The 25,889-nt window shown below is 42.4% G+C and overlaps 1 protein-coding gene across 1 annotated transcript in view; it reads right to left on the bottom strand.

Moving 5' to 3' along the window:
• The window catches only part of LOC311129566 (aryl hydrocarbon receptor-like), a 64,762-nt gene extending 40,520 nt beyond the window's left edge, over positions 1-24,242 (bottom strand). Inside the window, exons 1-2 of the mRNA XM_084161898.1 lie at positions 23,729-24,242; positions 2,881-3,062 (exon numbers count right to left, since the gene is read on the bottom strand). Of these exons, the coding sequence (XP_084018024.1) occupies positions 2,881-3,062; positions 23,729-23,787 (241 nt within the window). The 5' untranslated portion in view covers positions 23,788-24,242. The remainder of the gene's footprint in view (positions 1-2,880; positions 3,063-23,728) is intronic.
• Positions 24,243-25,889: the final 1,647 nt, after the last annotated feature.

A 25,889-nucleotide genomic window follows, 5' to 3' on the forward strand; every position in this document is an offset into this window, starting at 1 on the left:
TCAACAGACCTGAATCATACTTCAATCCATCATAGCTCATCTGTGTAATTAGACATGATTAGACGTGTATGAATCACCAAGTCGCACGCTTACCCTACGCAAAGGTGAGATAAGAACTCGTCTCTGAGAATGAGCCTGTTGGCGTGACTGTCTCTTGTGTGGGAGATAATCAACTATCTTTAGGAATGTAATCTCCTCTGGTTTAAGATGAGCTGAGCTGCGCTCGCTCAACACTAGCGACGCCTATCCATTCTTAACATCAGCAAAGCCTTGTGCTGTACAGTGTGAGAAGAGAGGGATAGACTTCAAATAACTATTTCTAACAGCTCGTAAACCAATGCCCCCTTCAGCACCTCATGTCGGTGCCTATGGCAGTAGAGGTTGAGTTATTGAGGATTCACGGAGAATGTGAATAAATAAGCCATTGGTTGTTAGTACAGATAGAACCGTCCATGTACACCATCGTCTAGGGTTGAGAGTGGAGAAGGTCTTGGAGACTGAGAGGATATGGTGGCGGTGCCAGAGGCGCCAAGATAACTGACTCAGCAAGTCATCTGCCAACGCTCCGGCTTTGATGTCTGTTAACCCTTAATGGCTGACATGTTGAGGGTGTTGGAGTTGGTTTTTCAATGATGAGTCAAGTTATGAGTCACTGGACATTGTGCTGTATAGTTTAGAACCAAACATTTGGTTTATGTCAGTGTCTTGGTCCTAGTCACAGGATAAAGTGTGTGTGTGTGTGTGTTGGTTCCAGGTAGAACCCTCTGTGGAAAGGGTTCTACGTGGAACCAAAAAGAGTTCTAAATCAAGTCAAATCAAATTTTATTTGTCACATGCGCAGAATACAACAGGTATAGACCTTACAGTGAAATGCTTACTTACAAGCGCTTAACCAACAATGCAGTTTTAAGAAAAATAAGTGTTAAGTAAAAAATTGATAAGTAAAAAAGATAATAATAATCTTTAATATAATAATTAAAGAGCAGCAGTAAAATAAGAGTAGTGAGGCTATATACAGGGGGTAATGGTACAGAGTCAATGTGGGGGGGTCACAGGTTAGTCGAGGTAATTGAGGTAATATGTACATGTGGGTAGAGTTAAAGTGACAATGCATAGATAATAAACAGAGAGTAGCAGCAGCGTTAAAGGTGGGGGATTAGCTGTTCAGGAATCGCCATGTTCCCTATCACAGCCATGACGTATCAGAGAGATTCACTGATGTACGGTAATATATTTAAATTATACATTATAATGAAAAGCATCCTATTATGTTGTCTACTAACCAAGGGCATTACTGGAGACAAGTTTGTTGTGGTCTGATTTTAAAGTAAAAATGGACCCAGAGGCTCCGAACATTTGGGAGACCCAGGTTAGACAACCAAAGTGACGGGGACAGGCATGGGCTAATTTTTACGGATGCATCAACATTTTGATTTATTAATATCTGCGCTCGGTTGCTATCCTGCTGCCAACCCATGGGGGGAGCGTGCTCTGTGGCTGTCCTGCTGCCAACCCACTGGGGGGGTGCAGACTTTCAACAGTACATCAAAATAGTAACGGAACAAGGAAATTCAAATGTGTTTACAAATGGCCCCTGTTCAGGGAATTAGCTGGGATCAGGGCCTAGTGTGACATAGTAGGTTAGCTGGAATCAGGGCCTAGCATGCCATAGTAGGTTAGCTGGAATCAGGGCCTAGCATGCCATAGTAGGTTAGCTGGAATCAGGGCCTAGCATGCCATAGTAGGTTAGCTGGAATCAGGGCCTAGCGTGCCATAGTAAGTTAGCTGGAATCAGTGGCCTAGCATGCCATAGTAGGTTAGCTCGAATCAGTGGCCTAGCGTGCCATAGTAGGTTAGCTGGAATCAGAGCCTAGTGTGCCATAGTAGGTTAGCTGGAATCAGGGCCTAGCGTGCCATAGTAAGTTAGCTGGAATCAGTGGCCTAGCATGCCATAGTAGGTTAGCTGGAATCAGGGCCTAGCGTGCCATAGTAAGTTAGCTGGAATCAGTGGCCTAGCATGCCATAGTAGGTTAGCTCGAATCAGGGCCTAGCGTGCCATAGTAAGTTAGCTGGAATCAGTGGCCTAGCATGCCATAGTAGGTTAGCTGGAATCAGTGGCCTAGCGTGCCATAGTAGGTTAGCTGGAATCAGAGCCTAGTGTGCCATAGTAGGTTAGCTGGAATCAGGGCCTAGCGTGCCATAGTAAGTTAGCTGGAATCAGTGGCCTAGCATGCCATAGTAGGTTAGCTCGAATCAGTGGCCTAGCGTGCCATAGTAGGTTAACTGGAATCAGGGCCTAGTGTGCCATAGTAGGTTAGCTGGAATCAGTGGCCTAGCGTGCCATAGTAGGTTAGCTGGAATCAGTGGCCTAGCGTGCCATAGTAGGTTAGCTGGAATCAGTGGCCTAGCATGCCATAGTAGGTTAGCTGGAATCAGTGGCCTAGCGTGCCATAGTAAGTTAGCTGGAATCAGTGGCCTAGCGTGCCATAGTAGGTTAGCTGGAATCAGGGCCTAGCGTGCCATAGTAGGTTAGCTGGAATCTGAGAGCCAAAGGAAGGCCTGGTACTGCTGTGTATGCTGTGTTGGAGATTTCTAGTGTCATTGTTTATGTTTACATGTCCTGGGTCAGCTGATGCTCTGCTAAATACCGTAGTCTACTACACAACATTTCCTCAAGAGGCTTTAGTTTCTTACTGGATCTTTCTATTCTCTTTGGGTTATTTTAACACTGACAGGACATACACGACACCATTTATTCACCAAGTACTCTCCTTAACTACTTTGTAATCCGTAGACTGCACTGATCTTTGATGCCATATAAGTTGTTAATTGTCTGGTTGATTAATTTCGTACTTGACTGGTACTTGATATGAAACTGACCTTTGAAGAAGCTCTTCACCTTCAGGTAGCCGACGCCGAGGCGGAGCACGGAGAGTTTGTCCAGGCGAGAGCGCACATCCTCAGCGAATGGTAGGAGGCCCGTCAGCCTGTCCAGCTCCCCGTTCAGCCGATCCCGGTGGCGTTTGGATGGGTTCGACTTGACCACATCTGGAGTTTTCTTGCTGAGGGGAAAGGAGAAAATATCCTAATGGTTAGTTAGACCATAGGTATTTATTGTGCTGATTCTAAAGTATTACAATGGTCTCTGTAGAAGGAAATCAGGTTGTAATCATTATTGTTGACAGATGATGTACTTTGTCGTAAAAATTAATGTGTATACCAGGTAAACAATCTTTGGATGACAACACTTTACTTCACAATGGCAACAAAGAGCAGACACATCATACCTTTAGACAGCTTATATAAGAAGCCTGAAGAATGTAACAATGGAAGCATTTTTTAACACAGAAATAAGCAACTTTTAAAACCACATGAACCAAGACTGAATCACTTCAGTCACCCTGGCTAGCAGGCCCTGCCAGAGCATGGCATCCTCTTGAGTTGGGCGTATGATACATGCTAATAAAAACATGATTTGTTTCAAAACCCAGTGAGCAATAGTGGTGCGCCACTTACAGTATTGAAACTCCAGCCCGAACGCAGGGAAGACGAGGCAACTCATAAACATGACTAATAAACATAGTGAAGCACACTGTTTTCTAGGTGAGTCATCATACATCATTAGCCTACCAAGATAGGAATCAGTGGAGACAGGCACAGCACCTGAGACCAGAGGGAATGCCTGCTTTGAGGAGTAAAGTATACAAAGCGCTACGGTCCAGCTTCTAGCACGTACTACACAAGAGGACACAGGGATCCCTCCTCTCTACAGTTTCTCCAAGACTAAACATTCTGCAATGCAAAAATGCCTGTATAGTTAAAAATAAATAAAAAATGAATAAAAGATGGACAGTTGTTAACGTCTGCAAATAATGTCTGCAAATGTTCTCTATAGAATAAACACAATGCAACCTTGAGCACTTCAATATGCTATTTTTTTTTAAATGTTCACTGTCAAAACCGAGTATTTTCGGCCACATAAGAGGCTATCAGAGGTCTTTGTTTGTTTTGCTCACTGTGGTATTTCACTTCACGGGCAACTGGGTGATAATGTCTTGGGACCACCCTTGTTTGAAGGCCAAAGTCAAGTTTACGAGTCTCGTGCAGACACATGTCATTAACTGCAAATCAGACACACATGCTCAGGCTTAAGGCTTGCTGGGACTGGAGTCAGGAGGCTCTAACTCCCCTCGGACCTGCTGGAGTAAGAACAGAACCCAGGCTAATTTCTGAACTAAAGTGGACGACTCCAATACACCATTTCACTTTTTTCAAATGTGGGTTAAGGGTTGGGGGAGTGGCAGCTGCTATTTATCTCAAAGGCATTGTTTAAACAGCAACTGTTTCAAAGTTTGAAGTTGATTCGCAAACATGCACAGGATGCATGATGTAAAACAGTACAGTGAAATGTTTACCTTGAGAGCTCTTTCCCAACAACGCAGTGATAGTAATAATAATAGAAAATATATTTTAAATACATTTTTAAAAAACACACAAGAAGTACGATATGAGCTGAAGAAACACGAGAATGCAAGTATATCCAGGTCAGTGCCAGTACCTTATTCAATATGCAGGGGAACTGGAGTGGTTGAAGTGGGTTTATACATAAAAAGTGACTGGTAGTAGGACATACATGTAAACAGGTCTGAAAAGTGACTGGTAGCAGGAATATATAATTATTTATTATTTATTTATGGTAATATACACATGTAAACATGAGTAATAGTGACCAGTACCATGATAAATAGATAAGATACTAATGGTAATGGACATCAATAATCAATGAACAGCAGTGTAATGCTATTAATACATCTAATCAATAATAACTATAGCAGCAGCGTAAGTGTGTGTGTGTGTGTGGGGGGGGGGGGGGGGGGGTGCGTGTAGGGTCAGTAATGAGTGTGTGAGTGAGGGTGTATGTGAGTGTGTGTATGTGATATGTGTGTGTGCATGTGAGTAAGAGTGACATTGAAAGTGTGTGTGTGTGAATGCTGCAGAATTTTTTTTGGTACCCTTCCCCAGATCTGTTCCTCGACACAATCCTGTCCTGGAGCTCTACGGACAATTCCTTCGACCTCATTGCTTGGTTTTTGCTCTGACATGCACTGTCAACTGTGGGACCTTATATAGACAGGTGTGTGCCTTTCCAAATCATGTCCAATCAATTGAATTTACCACAGGTGGACCCCAATCAAGTTGTAGAAACATCTCAAGGATGATCAATGGAAACAGGATACACCTGAGCTCAATTTCGAGTCTCATAGCAAAGGGTCTGAATACTTATGTAAATAAGGTATTTCTGTTTTGTATTTCTAAAAACCTGTTTTCACTTTGTCATTATGGGGTATTGTATGTAGATTGGTGAGGATTATTATTATTTTTTAAATCCATTTTAGAATAAGGCTGTAACGTAACAAAATTTTGAAAAAGTCGAAGTACTTTCTGAAGGCACTGTACGTCCTGGATGGCTGGGAGCTATTCCCCAGTGATGCGCTGGGCCATCAGCACCACCCTCTGAAGGGCCTTCCGGTCGAGGTCGGTGCAGGTGCCATACCAGACAGTGATACAACCAGTCAGTATGCTCTCGATGGTGCAACTGTAAAAGTTCCTGAGGATCTGAGGGGCCATGCCAAATCACTTTAGCCTCCTGAGGGAGAAGAGTGCCGTCTTCACAACTGTGCTGGTGTGAGAGGACCAGGTAAAATCCTGAGCTATGCCCCCCCCCCCCATTTGATATCATAAAGTATGCTGTATTTCCATTTCCATTTATAATTTAGTTAGCCCCACCTCATCCCAGAAATACAAATCAGTTGTCAAATCAGTTTACAGAGAAAATACATAGATGTACGTGTCTAAGAGGTCCATAAGTGTTCTCCAATATGTCCCAGATAAGTTAATATACAAACCATATTCAATAGTGACATTTTACACCAGTGCAGCAAGCTAGTGGACTATCAAGTACAGTTGAAATCAATTTGATCTGTGTGTATACAATGATTTCTCCTGAACCATCAAAATGGACTCACATTTTTATCTCCCCCTCGCTGTTCACTGTTTGTTGTGATCTGGTAGGTCCCTGAAAACGTTTTCCACTTCTTTCCTGTGCAAGAACTACGAGCATCAGATAAATTGTAGACTAATATGCAATGTATTGAGAGACATTTTGCGTTATGCATTTTTCATGCGATAGCAAGATGTATAGCTAATGGAGATGATGATATGCGATATGCAACTTTTCAGGGAAGTTAGGAACCAATATACACAAGCAGTCAGGAAAGCAAAGGCTAACTTTTTCAAACAGAAATTTGCATCCTGTAGCACTAACTCCAAAAAGTTTTGGGACACTGTAAAGTCCATGGAGAATAAGAGCACTTCCTCCCAGCTGCCCACTGCACTGAGGCTAGGAAACACTATCACCACCGATAAATCTACAATAATCGAGAATTTCAACAAGCATTTTGCTACAGCTGGCCATGCTTTCCATCTGGCTACCACTAACCCGGCCACCAACTCTGCACCCTCTGCTGCAACTTGCCCATGCCCCCCCCGCTTCTCCTTCACACAAATTCAGACAGCTGATGTTTTGAAAGCGCTGCAAAATCTGGACCCCTACAAATCAGCCGGGCTAGACAATCTGGACCCTTTCTTCCTAAAACTAGCCGCCGAAATTGTCGCAACCCCTATTACTAGTCTGTTCAACCTCTCTTTCATAACGTCTGAGATCCCCAGAGATTGGAAAGCTGCCGCGGTCATCCCCCTCTTCAAAGGGGGTGACACTCTAGATCCAAACTGCTACAGACCTATATCCATCCTGCCCTGCCTTTCGAAAGTATTCGAAAGCCAAGTTAATAAACAGATCATCGACCATTTCGAATACCACCGTACCTTCTCCGCTATGCAATCTGGTTTCCGAGCTGGTCACGGGTGCACTTCAGCCACGCTCAAGGTCCTAAACGATATTATAACCGCGATTGATAATAGACAGTACTGTGCAGCCGTCTTCATCGACCTGGCCAAGGCTTTCGACTCTGTCAACCACCGCATTCTTATTGGCAGACTAAATAGCCTTGGTTTCTCAAATGACTGCCTCGCCTGGTTCACCAACTACTTCTCAGATAGAGTTCAGTGTGTCAAATCGGAGGGCCTGTTGTCTGGACCTATGGCAGTCTCTATGGGGGTGCCACAGGGTTCAATTCTTGGGCCGACTCTTTTCTCCGTGTATATCAATGATGTCGCTCTTGCTGCTGGTGACTCTCAGATCCACCTCTACGCAGACGACACCATTTTGTATACATCTGGCCCTTCATTGGACACTGTGTTAACAAACCTCCAAACGAGCTTCAATGCCATACAACAATCCTTCAGTAGCCTTCAACTGCTCTTAAACACTAGTAAAACTAAATGCATGCTTTTCAATCGAACGCTGCTAGCACCCGCCCACCCGACTAGAATCACCACTCTCGACGGGTCTGACCTAGAGTATGTGGACAACTACAAATATCTAGGTGTCTGGTTAGACTGTAAACTCAACTTCCAGACTCACATAAAGAATCTCCAATCCAAAGTTAAATCTAGAATCGGCTTCCTATTTCGCAACAAAGCCTCCTTCACTCATGCTGCCAAACATGCCCTCGTAAAACTGACTATCCTACCGATCCTTGACTTCGGCGATGTCATTTATAAAATAGCCTCCAACACTCTACTCAGCAAATTGGATGTAGTCTATCACAGTGCCATCCGTTTTGTCTCCAAAGCCCCATACACTACCCACCACTGTGACCTGTACGCTCTTGTTGGCTGGTCCTCACTACATGTTCGTCGTCAAACCCACTGGCTCCAGGCCATCTATAAATCACTGCTAGGCAAATCCCCGCCTTATCTTAGCTCATTGGTCACCATAGCAGCACCCACCCGTAGTCTGCGCTCCAGCAGGTATATCTCACTGGTCATTCCCAAAGCCAACACCTCCTTTGGCCGCCATTCCTTCCAGTTCTCTGCTGCCAATGACTGGAACGAATTGCAAAAATCTCTGAAGCTGGAGACTCTTATCTCCCTCAATAACTTTAAGCATCAGTTGTCAGAGCACCTTACCGATCACTGCACCTGTACACAGCCCATCTGAAATTAGCCCACCCAACTACCTCATCCCTATATTGTTATTTAATTTGCTCCTTTGCACCCCAGTATCTCTATTTGCACATAATCTCTTGCACATCTAGCATTCCAGTGTTAATACTATTGTAATTATTCTGCACTATAGCCTATTTATTGCCTTACCTCCATAACTTGCTACATTTGCACACACTGTATATATATTTTTCTGTTGTATTTCTGACTTTATGTTTTTTTTTTTACCCCATATGTAACTCTGTGTTGTTTTTGTTGCACTACTTTGCTTTGTCTTGGCCAGGTCGCAGTTGTAAATGAGAACCTGTTCTCAACTGGCTTACCTGGTTAAATAAAGGTGAAATAAAAAAAATAAAAAATGATACATCTCGCTAACGTTAGTACTATCTATCTAGGTCGCTATCTAGCTAGTTTACAACATGCTCGCTCATAGCTAGGTGAATTTTATGTGTATTGTTGTTTAACTACACTACAGCTAATACAAGATCATCGGAGTGCATGAGAGCTGCATCTGTGTATGTGCCTGCGTTTTTTTGCATCCCATAGGATAGTCCATCCTGGTTGTAACTTTGACAACACCAGAGATGGTCTACCGGAATCTTTGACAACGCTTTCACTTCCGGTCTTGCCATGCATGCAAAGCTAGCTAGCATCCTCTTTAATAACTGGTATATCTTGCTAGCTAACTTAGTTAGCTCATCAAACAGTATTTTATTTGCAATTTCTACAGGATGGCACTTATTAGAGCCTTAAATCTCATGACACAGGGACCTCACTGTCACCACTGGTCATATATTCTAGCTAGGGTTGCATCAGTTTCCATTGAACTAGAGCTGGGCTCTCCAACCCTGTTCCTGGAGAGCTACCCTCCTGTAGGTTTTCACTGCAACTCCAGTTGTAACTAACCTGATTCAGCTTATTAACCAGCTAATTATTAGAGTCAGGGCCCAGATTCACAAAACACTTATAAAAAAATAAGACAAAGAAAAAATAGGTTCATAAGATGAAATTCCTCAACAATATCTTCAGATTTCATGATTTTCTCACGAACTTCTCAAATATCTTCTTACAAACTTCTTAAATATCTTCTTAAGATGGTTGTCGCTAGGCAACAGATTTAGCTAGCTATCTAGCTAGCTATGGCAATCATGTTAGCATATTTCGTACTGAGATTACTGTTCTAAAACATGTTATTGGGTTTCAAATAATCAATACTGAAACTTTCAGATGAAGTGTGTGAGTGAATTAAGCATTAACATTAACATTTTCAAGAACCTTTTTGAGGAATAGCAACTTTTGCTTAACTTTCTTCATAAGTCTATAGTTAAGGAAAAAATTGCAGTTAAGAAGACGTTTCTTCTTAAGAAGGTTTTGTGAATCTGGGCCCAGGTGCGCTAAATTAGGGTTGGAGTGAAAACCTACAGGACAGTAGCTCTCCATGAACAGGGTTGGAGAGCCCTGGACTAGAGCTTGCTAGTGAGGCAGTCCAGTCCCATAGAGGTAGTCCGTTCTGCATGCCTCTATGGACAGATGATACTCTCACGAACACGATGGTGTTCTCTTTTTCCAGTTTTTCAATTTTTCACATTTTGTTTCTCAGGATTTTTGCTCTCAAAATCACACTTTTTTTAATAGAAAACAACTACGAGATTGGATGTTTTAAGTCCACAACAATGCCTTCTTGACTTCAATACAATGTGTCGTCATGCATTTGTGCATGCACACTGGTAACTCATAGTTATCTTGCTAGCTAACTTAGCTCATCAACTAGTAGCTATTTCTGCACAATGGCACTTATTAAAGCCTTGAATCTCATAATGACCTCCCTGTCACCACTGGTCATCTAGATTGCCGTTAGCCAGCTGGGTTGCATCGGCTTCCATTGGCGCTAATGTAAAACACTGAAGACAATGAAATCTCAGGGGACAGAAATCATATTCACACCAACTAGACAAAAACAATGATAAGGGGAACCTGATAAGGTTTCAATCAATTTCAATACAACAGACCAATTCAATACTAGAGACCCAACCCAACGTACTGGTAGACTGTAGCCTAGTGAACAGCATGGGCTAACAGCTGCAGGTCAAGTTTAACAACCACAGAAACCACACCATTCCTCCCAGAGCTGTTTCTGCCATACTTTGTGACTTTCCCATTACAGACTTTCCCAATTGCTGATTATAATAGGCATAACTCAATTCCCGGCATTAGACCCAAGCAATACCTTCCCAGAAATAGAGCAAGACTGACCTCACTTTTTTTAAATGCCCGCGGAGAGAAAAGCCAGTATTCAGACCCATTTTTTCCACCTTCGGTTGCAGTGCATCACAGGGCTTCATGCACAGACATCAGGGTAGTCATTGTTAAGAGTTAGAGCGAACTAGGTTTACCTCATCTCTCATCTCTCTGTTTCTCTCAGGGATAGCCTATTTAAGGTGCAAAACGACAGGGTCTGGCTGAATCCAAAGACCCTTCACTGATTCAAAGGGAATCAAGTTGCACTGAGTATGTTGTAATGCCATTGGCATGCTTTTGTCTGCTCAAAGTGGGTGGTTTGGGGATCATGAAATTAAAGGAGTATTTTCAACAGGCCGAGAATACATCCAAAAATGTGTAGGCTACACCCTCAACTACAATCATGCAATCAGATCTAACAACTTTGAAACCATGGACTTATTCAGCCACATGGTGGACTGGACACACACTCAAACTGCACCAGTGGCTACTGAAACACCCTACTGAAGGATAGCCTGCTGAAACACAGAAGGATAGTGTTAGATTAATTTGGATTTTAAGAATAATGACTAAAGGATTTCACCCCAAACACAGTATAAATGTTAGAATTATCATGTAGTGTCAACCCACTAACAGAGGGGGCGGTACTAACCATTCAAGGGGGAAGGCGGAAACTGTTTAGAAAAGTCACCTAAAGGTGGGAGGAGTCAAGTCCAGGAGGTATAAAATCGTCTGTTTGTGTCATTGGCGGGAGAGCTCTCTCCATGAATAAAAATACAGATAAGACTTGTGGGTTGTGGACCTTGAATCATTGATGATTAAAACAAGAGCCTTACAACCTCTGGTAATGATTCAAGCTTAGGTTGAATTAGAGATAGAAATTCACTTGACAGATAGCCTGCTACACTACAGAAAGACTGAAGGATAGCTTGGTACGCTACAGAAAGATTGAAGGATAGCTTGGTACACTACAGGAACACGGAAGGATAGCTTGGTACACTACAGAAAGACTGAAGGATAGCTTGGCACGCTACAGAAAGACTGAAGGATAGCTTGGTACACTACAGAAAGACTGAAGGATAGCTTGGTACACTACTGAAAGACTGAAGGATAGCTTGGTACACTACAGAAAGACTGAAGGATTAGCTTGGTACACTACTGAAAGACTGAAGGATAGCTTGGTACACTACAGAAAGACTGAAGGATAGCTTGGTACACTACAGAAAGACTGAAGGATAGCTTGGTACACTACTGAAAGACTGAAGGATAGCTTGGTACACTACAGAAAGACTGAAGGATAGCTTGGTACACTACAGAAAGACTGAAGGATAGCTTGGTACACTACAGAAACACTGAAGGATAGCTTGGTACACTACAGAAACACTGAAGGATAGCTTGGTACACTACTGAAAGACTGAAGGATAGCTTGGTACACTACTGAAAGACTGAAGGATAGCTTGGTACACTACAGAAACACTGAAGGATAGCTTGGTACACTACTGAAAGACTGAAGGATAGCTTGGTACACTACAGAAACACTGAAGGATAGCTTGGTACACTACTGAAAGACTGAAGGATAGCTTGGTACACTACAGAAACACTGAAGGATAGCTTGGTACACTACTGAAAGACTGAAGGATAGCTTGGTACACTACAGAAACACTGAAGGATAGCTTGGTACACTACAGAAACACTGAAGGATAGCTTGGTACACTACAGAAAGACTGAAGGATAGCTTGGTACACTACAGAAAGACTGAAGGATAGCTTGGTACACTACTGAAAGACTGAAGGATAGCTTGGTACACTACAGAAACACTGAAGGATAGCTTGGTACACTACTGAAAGACTGAAGGATAGCTTGGTACACTACATAAACACTGAAGGATAGCTTGGTACACTACTGAAAGACTGAAGGATAGCTTGGTACACTACAGAAACACTGAAGGATAGCTTGGTACACTACTGAAAGACTGAAGGATAGCTTGGTACACTACAGAAACACTGAAGGATAGCTTGGTACACTACTGAAAGACTGAAGGATAGCTTGGTACACTACAGAAACACTGAAGGATAGCTTGGTACACTACAGAAACACTGAAGTATAGCTTGGTACACTACTGAAAGACTGAAGGATAGGTTGCACACACAGACCGAGAGCTACTTTATTTCACAATATCTGCTCACCATCGTCTCCTTTTCTCTGTGTGTCCTGAGGTGAACTCTGAACATTCCTTTCACCTGAGGTCTCTTAGTCACGGCTGACAATGGATTGATCTGCTTCCTCTGCTCCGGCTCCACACCACCACAGTCCCGTATGTACACCCCACTTCAAGGTCTCCTGCAGCCAGCCCAAAGGGCATCTCTCCTGGGCAAGGGAACTGAGTGAGCCCCCCTCCCCACACACCCCCAGGGAGCTGCAGCCTGATCAGCTGATTCCCACCACTGGACAGAATGAGGGCTGCTGCCTATCCGAAAGAGAAAGACTGGCTATGAAGGCTGGTATCACCATGGTATCACCATCCATGTTACTCTGTTTAATAAAATGATTTCTTGTCTCTAACTAATACCCATTCCCCAGATTAGGCTGGGCGACCTAAAACAGACGATGTAGAGTTACAAATAATTTTATTGAGTTAAAAGTAGATTTTATTTTACCACATAAGCAACAGTAGCCCAACTCAGGTACATTATTCCTTTACAAGTTTGTTCAAATCTGTCTTTGGTCTGACATGCATTTAGGGTACTGTTAGAATAAACTGATCCTAGTGCGCTTCTATTGTAGCCAGAGTTCAGCTGAGAACACTGACTGGTTGAGGCTGTTGTGGAGTAACTAAAGAACAATGAGCCACTATCTTGTTGTGCAGTAGGTTTGTTTTGGCTTTGTGCCACACCTCTATAAGCTAGACTGTTTTGCTCTTCTATCCTCGTGGGGACCTAAAATGTATCTCCATTTAAAATCCTATTTTCCCTAACCAATAAACCTAACCCTAACCCTTACCATAACCCCAACCCTAACCTTAACCCGTAACCCAAGCCCTAAACCTAACCACTAACCCCTTACCCTAACCAATAATTCTAACCCTAATTCTAACCCTAAACCTAAACCTAAACCTAACCCCTAAGCTTAAAATAGCCTTTGTCCTCATGGGGACGTGGGAAATGTCCCCACAAGGGAGATTTGTCCTTGTTTTACTATCCTTGTAGGAACTTTTGGGGATTTTAGGTCCCCACAAGGAAAGAAGAACCAACCCACACACACACAAACACACACACACACACACACACGCACACACACTTCCCACATTGTTAGCTAGTAGAGATATACTGGGCCAAAAATTTTTTGACATCGGCAGAACTGGTAAGCTCTCTCATAGTGAGCATTTTGACGCTTTCTGTAAAATATTTTTATTGTGAAACAAACAAGAATTAAGACAAAAAAACTGAAAACTTGAGCGTGCATAACTATTCACCCCCCAAAGTCAATACTTTGTAGAGCCACCTTTTGCAGCAATTACAGCTGCAAGTCTCTTGGGGTATGTCTCTATAAGCTTGGCACATCTAGCCACTGGGATTTTTGCCCATTCTTCAAGGCAAAACTGCTCCAGGTCCTTTAACTTGGATGGGTTCCGCTGGTGTACAGCAATCTTTAAGTCATACCACAGATTCTTAATTGGATTGCGGTCTGGGCTTTGACTAGGCCATTCCAAGACATTTAAATGCTTAAACCACTCAAATGTTTGCTTAGTGGTGTTGCACATTTACATTTTAGTCATTTAGCAGACGCTCTTATCCAGAGCGACTAACTAAAATCCAGTTAGTGAGTGCATACATTATTTTATTTTTATTTTTTATTTTTCATACTGGATTTTTTTTTCTCATTTTGTCTGTCATAGTTGACGTGTACCTATGATGAAAATTACAGGCCTCTCTCATCTTTTTAAGTGGGAGATCATGCACAATTGGTGGCTGACTAAATACTTTTTTCCCCACTGTATGTAAACTTCTGACCCACTGGGAATGTGATGAAAGAAATAAAAGCTGAAAGAAATAATTCTCTCTACTATTATTCTGACATTTCACATTCTTAAAATAAAGTGGTGATCCTAACTGACCTAAGACAGGGAATTTTTACTATGATTAAATGTCAGGAATTGTGAAAAACTGAGTAAGGTGTGTTTAAATGTATTTGGCTAAGGTGTATGTAAACTTCTGACTTCAACTGTAGATTGCACACAGGTGGACTTTATTTAACTAATTATGTGACTTCTGAAGTTAATTGTTTGCACCAGATCTTATTTAGGGGCTTCATAGCAAAGGGGGTGAATATATATGCACGCACCACTTTTCCGTTATTTATTTTTTTATAATTTTTTTAAACAAGTTATTTTTTTCATTTCACTTCACCAATTTGGACTATTTTGTGTATGTCCATTACATGATATCCAAACAAAAATCAATTTAAATTACAGGTTGTAATGCAACAAAATAGGACAAACGCCAAGGGGGATGAATACTTTTGCAAGGCACTGTATTAAGGAAGTCTCAAGGTTCTGCTCGCCTGAGGTAGAATACCTCATGATAACCTGTAGACCACACTATTTACCAAGGGAGTTTTCATCTATATTTTTCATAGCTGTCTATTTACCACCGCTGGCACTGGGCGCCGATGACGTGGATGTCGATTAAGGCAGCCCCCCGTACCGCTCTGATTCAGAGGGGTTGGGTTAAATGCGGAAGACACATTTAGGTTGAATGCATTCAGTTGTACAACTGACTAGGTATCCCCCTTTCCCTTTCCCTAAGATCGCACTCAACAAGCTTTATAGGGCCATAAGCAAACAAGAAAATGCTCACCCAGAGGTGGCGCTCCTAGTGGCCAATGCAGGAAAACTAAAATCAGTTTTACTTAATTTCTACCAGCATGCCACCTGTGCAACTACAGGTGAAAAAACTCTAGATCACCTTTACTCCACACACAGAGACGCATACAATGCTCTCCCTCACCCTCCATTTGGCAAATCGAACCATAACTATATTCTTCTCCCGGTTTGATGCAGTCAAGACAGGTGCTACGTAATCATATTGGATGATAAATAACCTAGCTGTGGCAGCTATTAGGCTACTATAGCGCGAGAGACGGCTTGGTTGGTTGCTGTCTCTCGTTTCTCACTCCATCCTCCCTGCTCCCGTGTCACTCGCTCACTCACAGTAGCCTACACACACAGCACGACCCCTGATAGAGCGTCACCTCTCTCTACGTCCTCTCCCTGGCGCTTTATCAGCTCCGGTCAAATAAAGTAGCTTAAAAATGGACTTTTCTGGTGCTTCTCTGACTCGGATCAGGTCTGGATCCGACCAGGTTCATACGAAACGGGACTAGTTGTCCTGGGGTCCGTTCAGGACTGGTCTCTATATTATGCATATCGGGTCCGGATGGGAAAGCCTGAGGTCCATTTCGGAACGGATCCAACTTTTTGGACCCGTGAAGACCTCTACTTTCCATGCACACTAAATGTTTGCTCTTTTGGTGACTTGACCTACATTGCATACTCTATGAATATGACCATAGCGCATGATTTATGACCTTTATTGGGGGGTGGGGCATTGGCTGATTCTTATGATATTGCCAGATGTAAGATTTTAGTTCAATTTCCAAAAAGACAAGGGTTGTAACTTTCAAATTATATATAACTTTCTATTTTCTGACGCCCAAACTTGCCGGGCCCTAGACAGGGCCCAAAATACCTGCTCAGAGTTTAACAGGTTAAATCTTAACCATCTGCAACTCTCTCACACTCATGTACAAACAAACACACATGCATACTACTTCAGCACAGACGCACGTACTGATGCACCGACACACCAACACATACCTTCCCACAATCTTTCCCACTGGGATTGGGATTTCAAATCAAATCAAATAGTATTTGTCACATGCGCCGAATACAACAGGTGTAGACCTTACAGTGAAATGCTTACTTACAAGCCCTTAACCAACAATGCAGTTTTAAGAAAGAATACCAAAAAAGATCACACAAAAATACAATATAAAATAATTCGAAATAAAAGTAGCAAATAAATAAAGAGCAGCAGTAAAAATAACAATAGCGAGGCTATATACAGGGGGTACTGGTACCGAGTCAATGTGCGGGGGCACTGGTTAGTCGAGGTAATTGGGGTAATATGTACAGTGGGGAAAAAAAGTATTTAGTCAGCCACCAATTGTGCAAGTTCTCCCACTTAAAAAGATGAGAGAGGCCTGTAATTTTCATCATAGGTACACGTCAACTATGACAGACAAAATGAGGGAAAGAATTCCAGAAAATCACATTGTAGGATTTTTAATGAATTTATTTGCAAATTATGGTGGAAAATAAGTATTTGGTCAATAACAAAAGTTTCTCAATACTTTGTTATATACCCTTTGTTGGCAATGACACAGGTCAAACGTTTTCTGTAAGTGTTCACAAGGTTTTCACACACTGTTGCTGGTATTTTGGCCCATTCCTCCATGCAGATCTCCTCTAGAGCAGTGATGTTTTGGGGCTGTCGCTGGGCAACACAGACTTTCAACTCCCTCCAAAGATTTTCTATGGGGTTGAGATCTGGAGACTGGCTAGGCCACTCCAGGACCTTGAAATGCTTCTTACGAAGCCACTCCTTCGTTGCCCGGGCGGTGTGTTTGGGATCATTGTCATGCTGAAAGACCCAGCCACGTTTCATCTTCAATGCCCTTGCTGATGGAAGGAGGTTTTCACTCAAAATCTCACGATACATGGCCCCATTCATTCTTTCCTTTACACAGATCAGTCGTCCTGGTCCCTTTGCAGAAAAACAGCCCCAAAGCATGATGTTTCCACCCCCATGCTTCACAGTAGGTATGGTGTTCTTTGGATGCAACTCAGCATTCTTTGTCCTCCAAACACGACGAGTTGAGTTTTTACCAAAAAGTTCTATTTTGGTTTCATCTGACCATATAACATTCTCCCAATCCTCTTCTGGATCATCCAAATGCACTCTAGCAAACTTCAGACGGGCCTGGACATGTACTGGCTTAAGCAGGGGGACACGTCTGGCACTGCAGGATTTGAGTCCCTGGTGGCGTAGTGTGTTGCTGATGGTAGGCTTTGTTACTTTGGTCCCAGCTCTCTGCAGGTCATTCACTATGTCCCCCCGTGTGGTTCTGGGATTTTTGCTTACCGTTCTTGTGATCATTTTGACCCCACGGGGTGAGATCTTGCGTGGAGCCCCAGATCGAGGGAGATTATCAGTGGTCTTGTATGTCTTCCATTTCCTAATAATTGCTCCCACAGTTGATTTCTTCAAACCAAGCTGCTTACCTATTGCAGATTCAGTCTTCCCAGCCTGGTGCAGGTCTACAATTTTGTTTCTGGTGTCCTTTGACAGCTCTTTGGTCTTGGCCATAGTGGAGTTTGGAGTGTGACTGTTTGAGGTTGTGGACAGGTGTCTTTTATACTGATAACAAGTTCAAACAGGTGCCATTAATACAGGTAACGAGTGGAGGACAGAGGAGCCTCTTAAAGAAGAAGTTACAGGTCTGTGAGAGCCAGAAATCTTGCTTGTTGTAGGTGACCAAATACTTATTTTCCTCCATAATTTGCAAATAAATTCATAAAAAATCCTACAATATGATTTTCTGGATTTTTTTCTCCTCAATTTGTCTGTCATAGTTGACGTGTACCTATGATGAAAATTACAGGCCTCTCTCATCTTTTTAAGTGGGAGAACTTGCACAATTGGTGGCTGACTAAATACTTTTTTTCCCCACTGTACATGTAGATAGAGTTATTAAAGTGACTATGCATAGATAATAAACAGAGAGTAGCAGCAGCGTAAAAGGGGGGGGGGGGGGCAATGCAAATAGTCTGGGTAGCCATTTGATTAGATGTTCAGCAGTCTTATGGCTTGGGGGTAGAAGCTGTTTAGAAGGCTCTTGGACCTAGACTTGGCGCTCCGGTACCGCTTGCCGTGCGGTAGCAGAGAGAACAGTCTATGACTAGGGTGGCAGGAGTCTTTGACAATTTTGAGGGCCTTCCTCTGACACCGCCTGGTATAGAGGTCCTGGATGGCAGGAAGCTTGGCCCCAGTGATGTACTGGGCCGTACACACTACCCTCTGTAGTGCCTTGCGGTCGGAGGCCAAGCAGTTGCCATACCAGGCAGTGATGCAACCAGTCAGGATGCTCTCAATGGTGCAGCTGTAGAACCTTTTGAGGATCTGAGGACCCATGCCAAATCTTTTCAGTCTCCTTAGGGGGAATAGGTTTTGTCGTGCCCTCTTCATGACTGTCTTGGTGTGCTTGGACCATGTTAGTTTGTTGGTGATGTGGACACCAAGGAACTTGAAGCTCTCAACCTGCTCCACTACAGCCCCGTCGATGAGAATGCGAGCGTGCTCGGTCCTCTTCTTTTTCCTGTAGTCCACAATCATCTCCTTTGTCTTGATCACGTTGAGGGAGAGGTTGTTGTCCTGGCACCACACAGCTTGGTCTCTGACCTCCTCCCTATAGACTGTCTCGTCGTTGTCGGTGATCAGGCCTACCACTGTTTTGTCATCGGCAAACTTAATGATGGTGTTGGCGTCATGCCTGGCCATGCAGTCATGAGTGAACATGGAGTACAGGAGGGGACTGAGCACGCACCCCTGAGGGGCCCCCGTGTTGAGGATCAGCATGGCAGATTTGTTGTTACCTACCCTTACCACATTTACATTACATTTTAGTCATTTAGCAGACGCTCTTATCCAGAGCGACTTACAGTTAGTGAGTGCATACATTATTTTTTATTTTTTTTCATAACCCCGGTGGGAATCGAACCCACATCCCTGGCGTTGCAAATGCCATGCTCTACCAACTGAGCTACATCCCTGCCGGCCATTCCCTCCCCTACCCTGGACGATGCTGGGCCAATTGTGCGCCGCCCCATGGGTCTCCCGGTCGCGGCCGGCTACGACAGAGCCTGGATTCAAACCAGGATCTCTAGTGGCACAGCTAGCATTGCGATGCAGTGCCTTAGACCACTGCGCCACTCGGGAGTCCGAGTGGGGGCGGCCTGTCAGGAAGTCCAGGATCCAGTTGCAGAGGGAGGTGTTCAGTCTCAGGGTCCTTAGCTTAGTGATGAGCTTTGAGGGCACTATGGTGTTGAACGCTGAGCTGTAGTCAATGAATAGCATTCTCACATAGGTGTTCCTTTTGTCCAGGTGTGAAAGGGCAGTGTGGAGCGCAATAGAGATTGCATCATCTGTGGATCTGTTGGGGCGATATGCAAATTGGAGTGGGTCTAGGGTTTCTGGGATAATGGTGTTGATGTGAGCCATGACCAGCCTTTCAAAGCACTTCATGGCTACAGACGTGAGTGCTACGGGTCGGTAGTCATTTAGGCAGGTTCCCTTAGTGTTCTTGGGCACAGGGACTATGGTGGTCTGCTTGAAACAATGACCCTTAGGAAATAATTAAGCCATATTTTCACACAGTTGGCTCTAGGAGTAATCACAACAGGATGTAGAAATGCCTCAGATAGATCTGTTAAACACTTTACATCAGGTAGGCAACTTAACTATGCAATTACAATATTACTAGCTACTGTGTAAGTTGTCCATGTACTGTTTAATTGTATATTTTATAAACTGTAATTTATATGGAAAGAATAGTAAAATGTACTAAAAATAGAATATCAGATACCTTTACTGTAATCCACATATTTGGTCTAACATGATTAGGCCTATAACCACTTGTAATATGCTTTAACTTACTGCACACATGTGGGCAGAAACGTATGAAAGTATAGGTATAGGCCTAGGCCTACCTGGGCTGGCAGGTAGCCTAGCGGTTAAGAGCGTCGGGCCAGTTAATGAAAGGTTGCTGGTTCGAATCCCTGAGCTGACTAGGTGAAAAATCTGCCGGTGTGCCCTTGAGCAATACACTTAACCCTAATTGCTCCCGTAAGTCACTTTGGATAAGAGGATCTGTTGAATTACTAAAATGTAAATGAGCTAGAAGGGGAGAGTAAGATGGACAGAATCCTTTTGGAATGCTACTATGCTATGAACACAGTCAGTCTCAATGGTGCCTTTGTGTTGCCTAAACACAGATGGCTGTCCAGGAAACCTCAGGCCTCTCTGCACAGCCCCACATATTCAGAGACACAGAGAAGTACGTCAGCACAGGCTCAGGCCTGAAGTTACTCCTTTTTTATTTTGGGATTTATACTGGGAAAGGTATATTTGAGAAAATATGATTTCACTCCACTTGCTGGTCCGTGCCGTTTGAGATGAGGTAGGATGATAAAAAATTATATGAGCGTGGCCTTATTTCTATTACAGCATATTGGATGACTGTCATTCATATTCCATTCACCCAGTTCAATGTAACATTGATAGGTTTAGGCTTCTACATGATCCTCAAATGTTCCATATACCCATCATGAGGTTGCTACAACCTAGCCTATGAATTAATGCTTACAACGTAGGTGCACAGGTCGAGAGAAATGAGAATAATCAAGGTGACAGACATTGACACATTCACTACCACCTTGCACACTCTTGCCTGCATCTAGCTGATCAAGGGTGCAATCACTAGTCCAACAGTTGTAAACAAGAGATTCTATTGGACAAATTCAGGTATGTTTATCCCCGTTTCGTTGCGTTTTAAGAAAGGTTTTTTCAACAGAATCAGCAGAATGAATACACCCCTGATCACCTGCACAAAAGGGTCCTACCTAGAACCAAAATGGGTTCTAAAATGGATTCTCCTATGGGTACAGATGAAAAACCATTTTCAAATCAATGTTAAATTGCCTCCTTGTAGCTCAGTTGGTAGAGCATGGCGCTTGCAACGCCAGGGTTGTGGATTCGATTGCCACGGGGGGCCAGTATGAAAATTTATGCACTCACTAACTGTAAGTCGCTCTGGATAAGAGCGTCTGCTAAATGACTCAAATGTAAATCAAATCAAATCTACCGAAGAACCCTTTTGTAACCCTTTTTTGTAAGAGTGTAGAGAACTGGTTTCTCTCAAGGGTGCTTTTTAAAATGCAGATATTACCACAAACACAGTTCACTTTCATAGCAGCCACATACATGGAGCATGATCCTTTTGATCGTTGTATAATTCTTTCTCACATCTCTCCGCTCTCCTCCACTCACCTTTTCCCTTCGCTTGTGGACAACTGTGCACAACACATCAGGCGAAAAAAAACTTTCCATGCCAAACCTTCAAATCATAACCGCTAACCGCTACACACAGCCTACATCGTTGTCACCATATTAACGTCATAGTCAACATAGCTACTAGAACTAACACGTCAGTAAACCCACTACAATCATGCAGTACAGTGTACAGTCAGCAGCAGGCAGTTTAGCAGTTACACCGGCAGACCCCGGTGGCAATAAATGAATAAAACCAAACGCTTACATTGGCTTGGAAAAGTTCCAGAGTTGGATAGCTATAACCAGCTAGCTAACATGGCATCCCTCTGTTTGAGCTGGTTGAGTAGGCTAAACTAGCTGCATTCGCTAGCTAAGTAAGTGAAAGTGAATGCGGAAAACAAAAATACAACAAAATCTCTCTCTCTCTCTCACTTGCTTCTCCTTCATTTGTTTTATACATTCATTTGTTCAAAACTTTTCAACTATTGTCTTTCTCTCTCTCTGAATCAACTCCTCACCGCATTTTATGCACTGCAGTGCTAGCTAGATGTAGTTTATGCTTTCAGTACTAGATTATTTATCTGATCCTTTGATTGGGTGGACAACACGTCATTTCATGCTGCAAGAGCTCTGATAGGTTGGAGGACGTCCTCCAGAAGTTGTCATAATGACTGTGTAAATCTATGGAAGGGGGTGAGAACCACGAGCCTCCAAGATTTTGTATTGAAGTCAATGTACCCAGAGGAGGACAGAACACGATGGTGCTACCCTACAGAGTACTGTTGAGGCTACTGTAGACCTTTACTGCAAAACAGTGTGTTTTAATACATTATTTGGTGGCATGTGAATATATTTAGTATAGATTTATCTAAAAAGGATAACATTTTTAATGTTTCACTATTTTTGGTGAACATACATTTTGTCTGGTTGCTTGACCAATCCTACATGTAATGTGTAAAGAAAATGTATTTAGAATTAGAATGCATAAAAATAACTACATGAATATTGTTATAAACTGACAATAAACCTGGTTTTATTTAGAAAATAATATATTATAGTAAGCAAATACTTATTATGGTCTTATTAATTATTAATGCATGTGACACATTCTCAATACTTTGTTGGAATCCTTAAAATGTTTGTGGAAACAATGGGAAAGTCATAGCATAGAACAACAACCCAAACCCATTGCACTGCGTGAATTTCCCATAAAGGAAAAATTATTTTCCTCAGCTATGCTATTAGTAATTCTTACTTAGTGGTGAAAAACTGCATTACAAAATATAATGTTTCTTTTGTAACTAGCTTGTGTAATAAAGTCAAAAAAGTAGGAAAGACGCAGAAGTGTGTTCTCACAATGAGAACCGTATCAGATTACAATAACATACCTCAGGCCAGCAATCCCCCGCGCGCCCCGCCCTCCTGTAAGCATCGCGTGAGAGTGCAGCCGACTCTCAAACTTAATTGTGATTAACGCAAGAGTACTATTTCCATGCCAGACCAAAACTATACACGAAGAGAGATTCTTAAGGTGACCCGGATAAAACTAATGGGAGGCACGATAACTTCTGGTCAGGCACAAATGTACAGCTACACTACACATCAACACAGCACACATGCTCTTACGAGCGGTGCATGCCTACAATGAGACTTTGTCCTCTGCAGAAAGAAACCCAGTTACCCCAGAAGAAAGCAGGAGAAGCAAACTAGCAATAAATCCAAACTAATAACCATTTATGAAGAAAATAATCCAACAGCACGAAGTTAATGATTGCTTTTAGATGTCTTATGTAAATCAAATAGGCTAGGCTATGTATAGCCAATAATTCTCAATTCCATGATACCCGATGGAACTCGATCCATCGGGTATCGTGGAGTTGATCATTAATTATTGGCTAGCCTATAACCTACACATAATGGATTAGGCTATATCTCACTTGTGGCTATTGGAAAGGCTAATAGGTTATTTAAATAACTAACTTGACATTATGTCTGTAATGCGCATATTATGTGCATTATTTGTGCCAAATTGCATAATTATATCTCAATATCTTTGGTAGGCCTATATATTCGGCGAAAGATATGCAGCACATTATCAAATCAAGCGCCATTCTGTATCCAGCTCATGCTAGACCTAAATCGAACTTCCCAAAACATTTATTGTCAGGTCAAACATGTTTAAATGACATTCTTACGTTTTTTGAACGGGCTTCTTCCGCTTCTTGACAGCATAGACTCCAGTGTTACTCAACATGTTGACGCTTCTGCTGTATTAGTTGGCTACAATATGTTCAAAAACAGGAACACAATAACATCCACCGTCTTCCTCAGAGACAGTTCTCAAATTAACAAGGGAAGTTAATATCCAGACATGAGTGAATCCCTTCAAAGAGAGCGGTCTCTCCGTAACGCAGATCCCCCGCTACGCCACCTTGACAGAACCAAGCAGTCAAACTCAATGGCAAAGTCGACCGTGATGGACGTGCGGAGTAAATCCAAAGGGTGCTTGGGGTATGAAGCAAGTTTCGGAAAGTTTCCCCGATCAACAGAGTAAATAATATCTGCGTGATCACAGCAAATTTCCCTTACTGTTATTTTTTTCCTGAGAAGTCTCTCCAGACCCCCAAACAAACAATAAAATACTTATTCTAAAGGGATAGATTTCGCTGTATACAACCCAAACATCGGAACAGCTTCGGAGCTGCTCTCTCGCAGCAGGTAAAATTTGCCTATAGTTTTTGGTATGGGGCGTTTCAGGAAATCCTATAGCCTATGAGCTGCTTTTTAACCCTATCAGTCCCGAGTCCCAGCAAAAAATCGGCTTTTCATTTATCGGACATTCATTTATCTGCATACCCAGCAGCCCTTATATTTAGCCTCACAGTGAGGTGTTTTACAATTTTATTTTCAGGACAACCAGGGCTACTAGTAGAACATAAAACTATTTGACACAAACAGTTGCATTCAGGAGTTTTATTGACAAATGTCAATAAAAAAAAGAAAGTCCAGTAAAGCAACAACAACAAAAAAGTATATGAATGCTGTAAGTACAGATATTGTTTGCTCAGTGGGGAATGAAACTAGTCAATGACAACTATGTGGAGTTTGGCGTTTGTGACAGCAACTACAGTATGTGAGCTTATTACAGTATTATAGGCACTACACTCTAAAAATGAGGGGTTCAACAAGGTGCATGGTGATCGAACAGGTTTCCTGTTATATTCACCAGAGGTGGAGGGAGGGTGAAGTCTGTGAATCCAAAAAATAGTAATTATACAGATGATTAACAAAACATGCGCACGACAGAATTCATACCTTGGTTTTTGTGGTGAATGTGAATGAAAAAAACTGTTTTGATAATGGTTTTCATACACATACCTTGTCCATAATGTAGAGGCTTATCGGATATTCACTGAAGAGGTAAAGTAGGTATTATTATTATTAATATTAATAAAAGGGGGGGGGGGGGGGGGGGGTACACTAAAAAAATTAGGGTTTCAACAAGGGTTCTTCTAAGATCCTCAAAGTTCTTTGAAGAACCTTAGGATTCTTGGCACTGAAAATGGCCCCCAAAAGGTTCTTCCAAGAACCCCATAGGAGGTGCGGTTCATTGAGGAACCTCCTTAGTTGGTGGGGGTTCTTGCAGGAACCTAACTGCCCAACTGAAACATTTGAATTTGAAAGGATAGCAGGTGCAGGCACTTAACTGAAACATGTAAAGATCTCCTACATTTAAGGTAAGGTTTGTCCATTGTATGATCTAAATTGATATTGTTTTATGATGATACCATCTATCTTTTCATATTTGTGCAAATATTTCTAAAACAGAAAATGGACACAATTCAGTGGATATCAATCAACAAAGAGCTAAGAATATGTAGGCTATACGAATATGTTGAAGGCTAGCTATACAGTGAGGGAAAAAAGTATTTGATCCCCTGCTGATTTTGTACGTTTTCCCACTGACAAAGAAATGATCAGTCTATAATTGTAATGGTAGGTTTATTTGAACAGTGAGAGAAAGAATAACAACAAAAAAATCCAGAAAACGCATGTCAAAAATGTTATAAATTGATTTGCATTTTAATGAGGGAAATAAGTATTTGACCCCCTCTCAATCAGAAAGATTTCTGGCTCCCAGGTGTCTTTTATACAGGTAACAAGCTGAGATTAGGAGCACACTCTTAAAGGGAGTGCTCCTAATCTCAGCTTTGTACCTGTATAAAAGACACCTGTCCACAGAAGCAATCAATCAATCAGATTCCAAACTCTCCACCATGGCCAAGACCAAAGAGCTCTCCAAGGATGTCAGGGACAAGATTGTAGACCTACACAAGGCTGGAATGGGCTACAAGA

The sequence above is a fragment of the Coregonus lavaretus genome (genome assembly GCF_964263955.1).
Source record: "Coregonus lavaretus genome assembly, chromosome: 5".
Classification (NCBI taxonomy): domain Eukaryota; kingdom Metazoa; phylum Chordata; class Actinopteri; order Salmoniformes; family Salmonidae; genus Coregonus; species Coregonus lavaretus.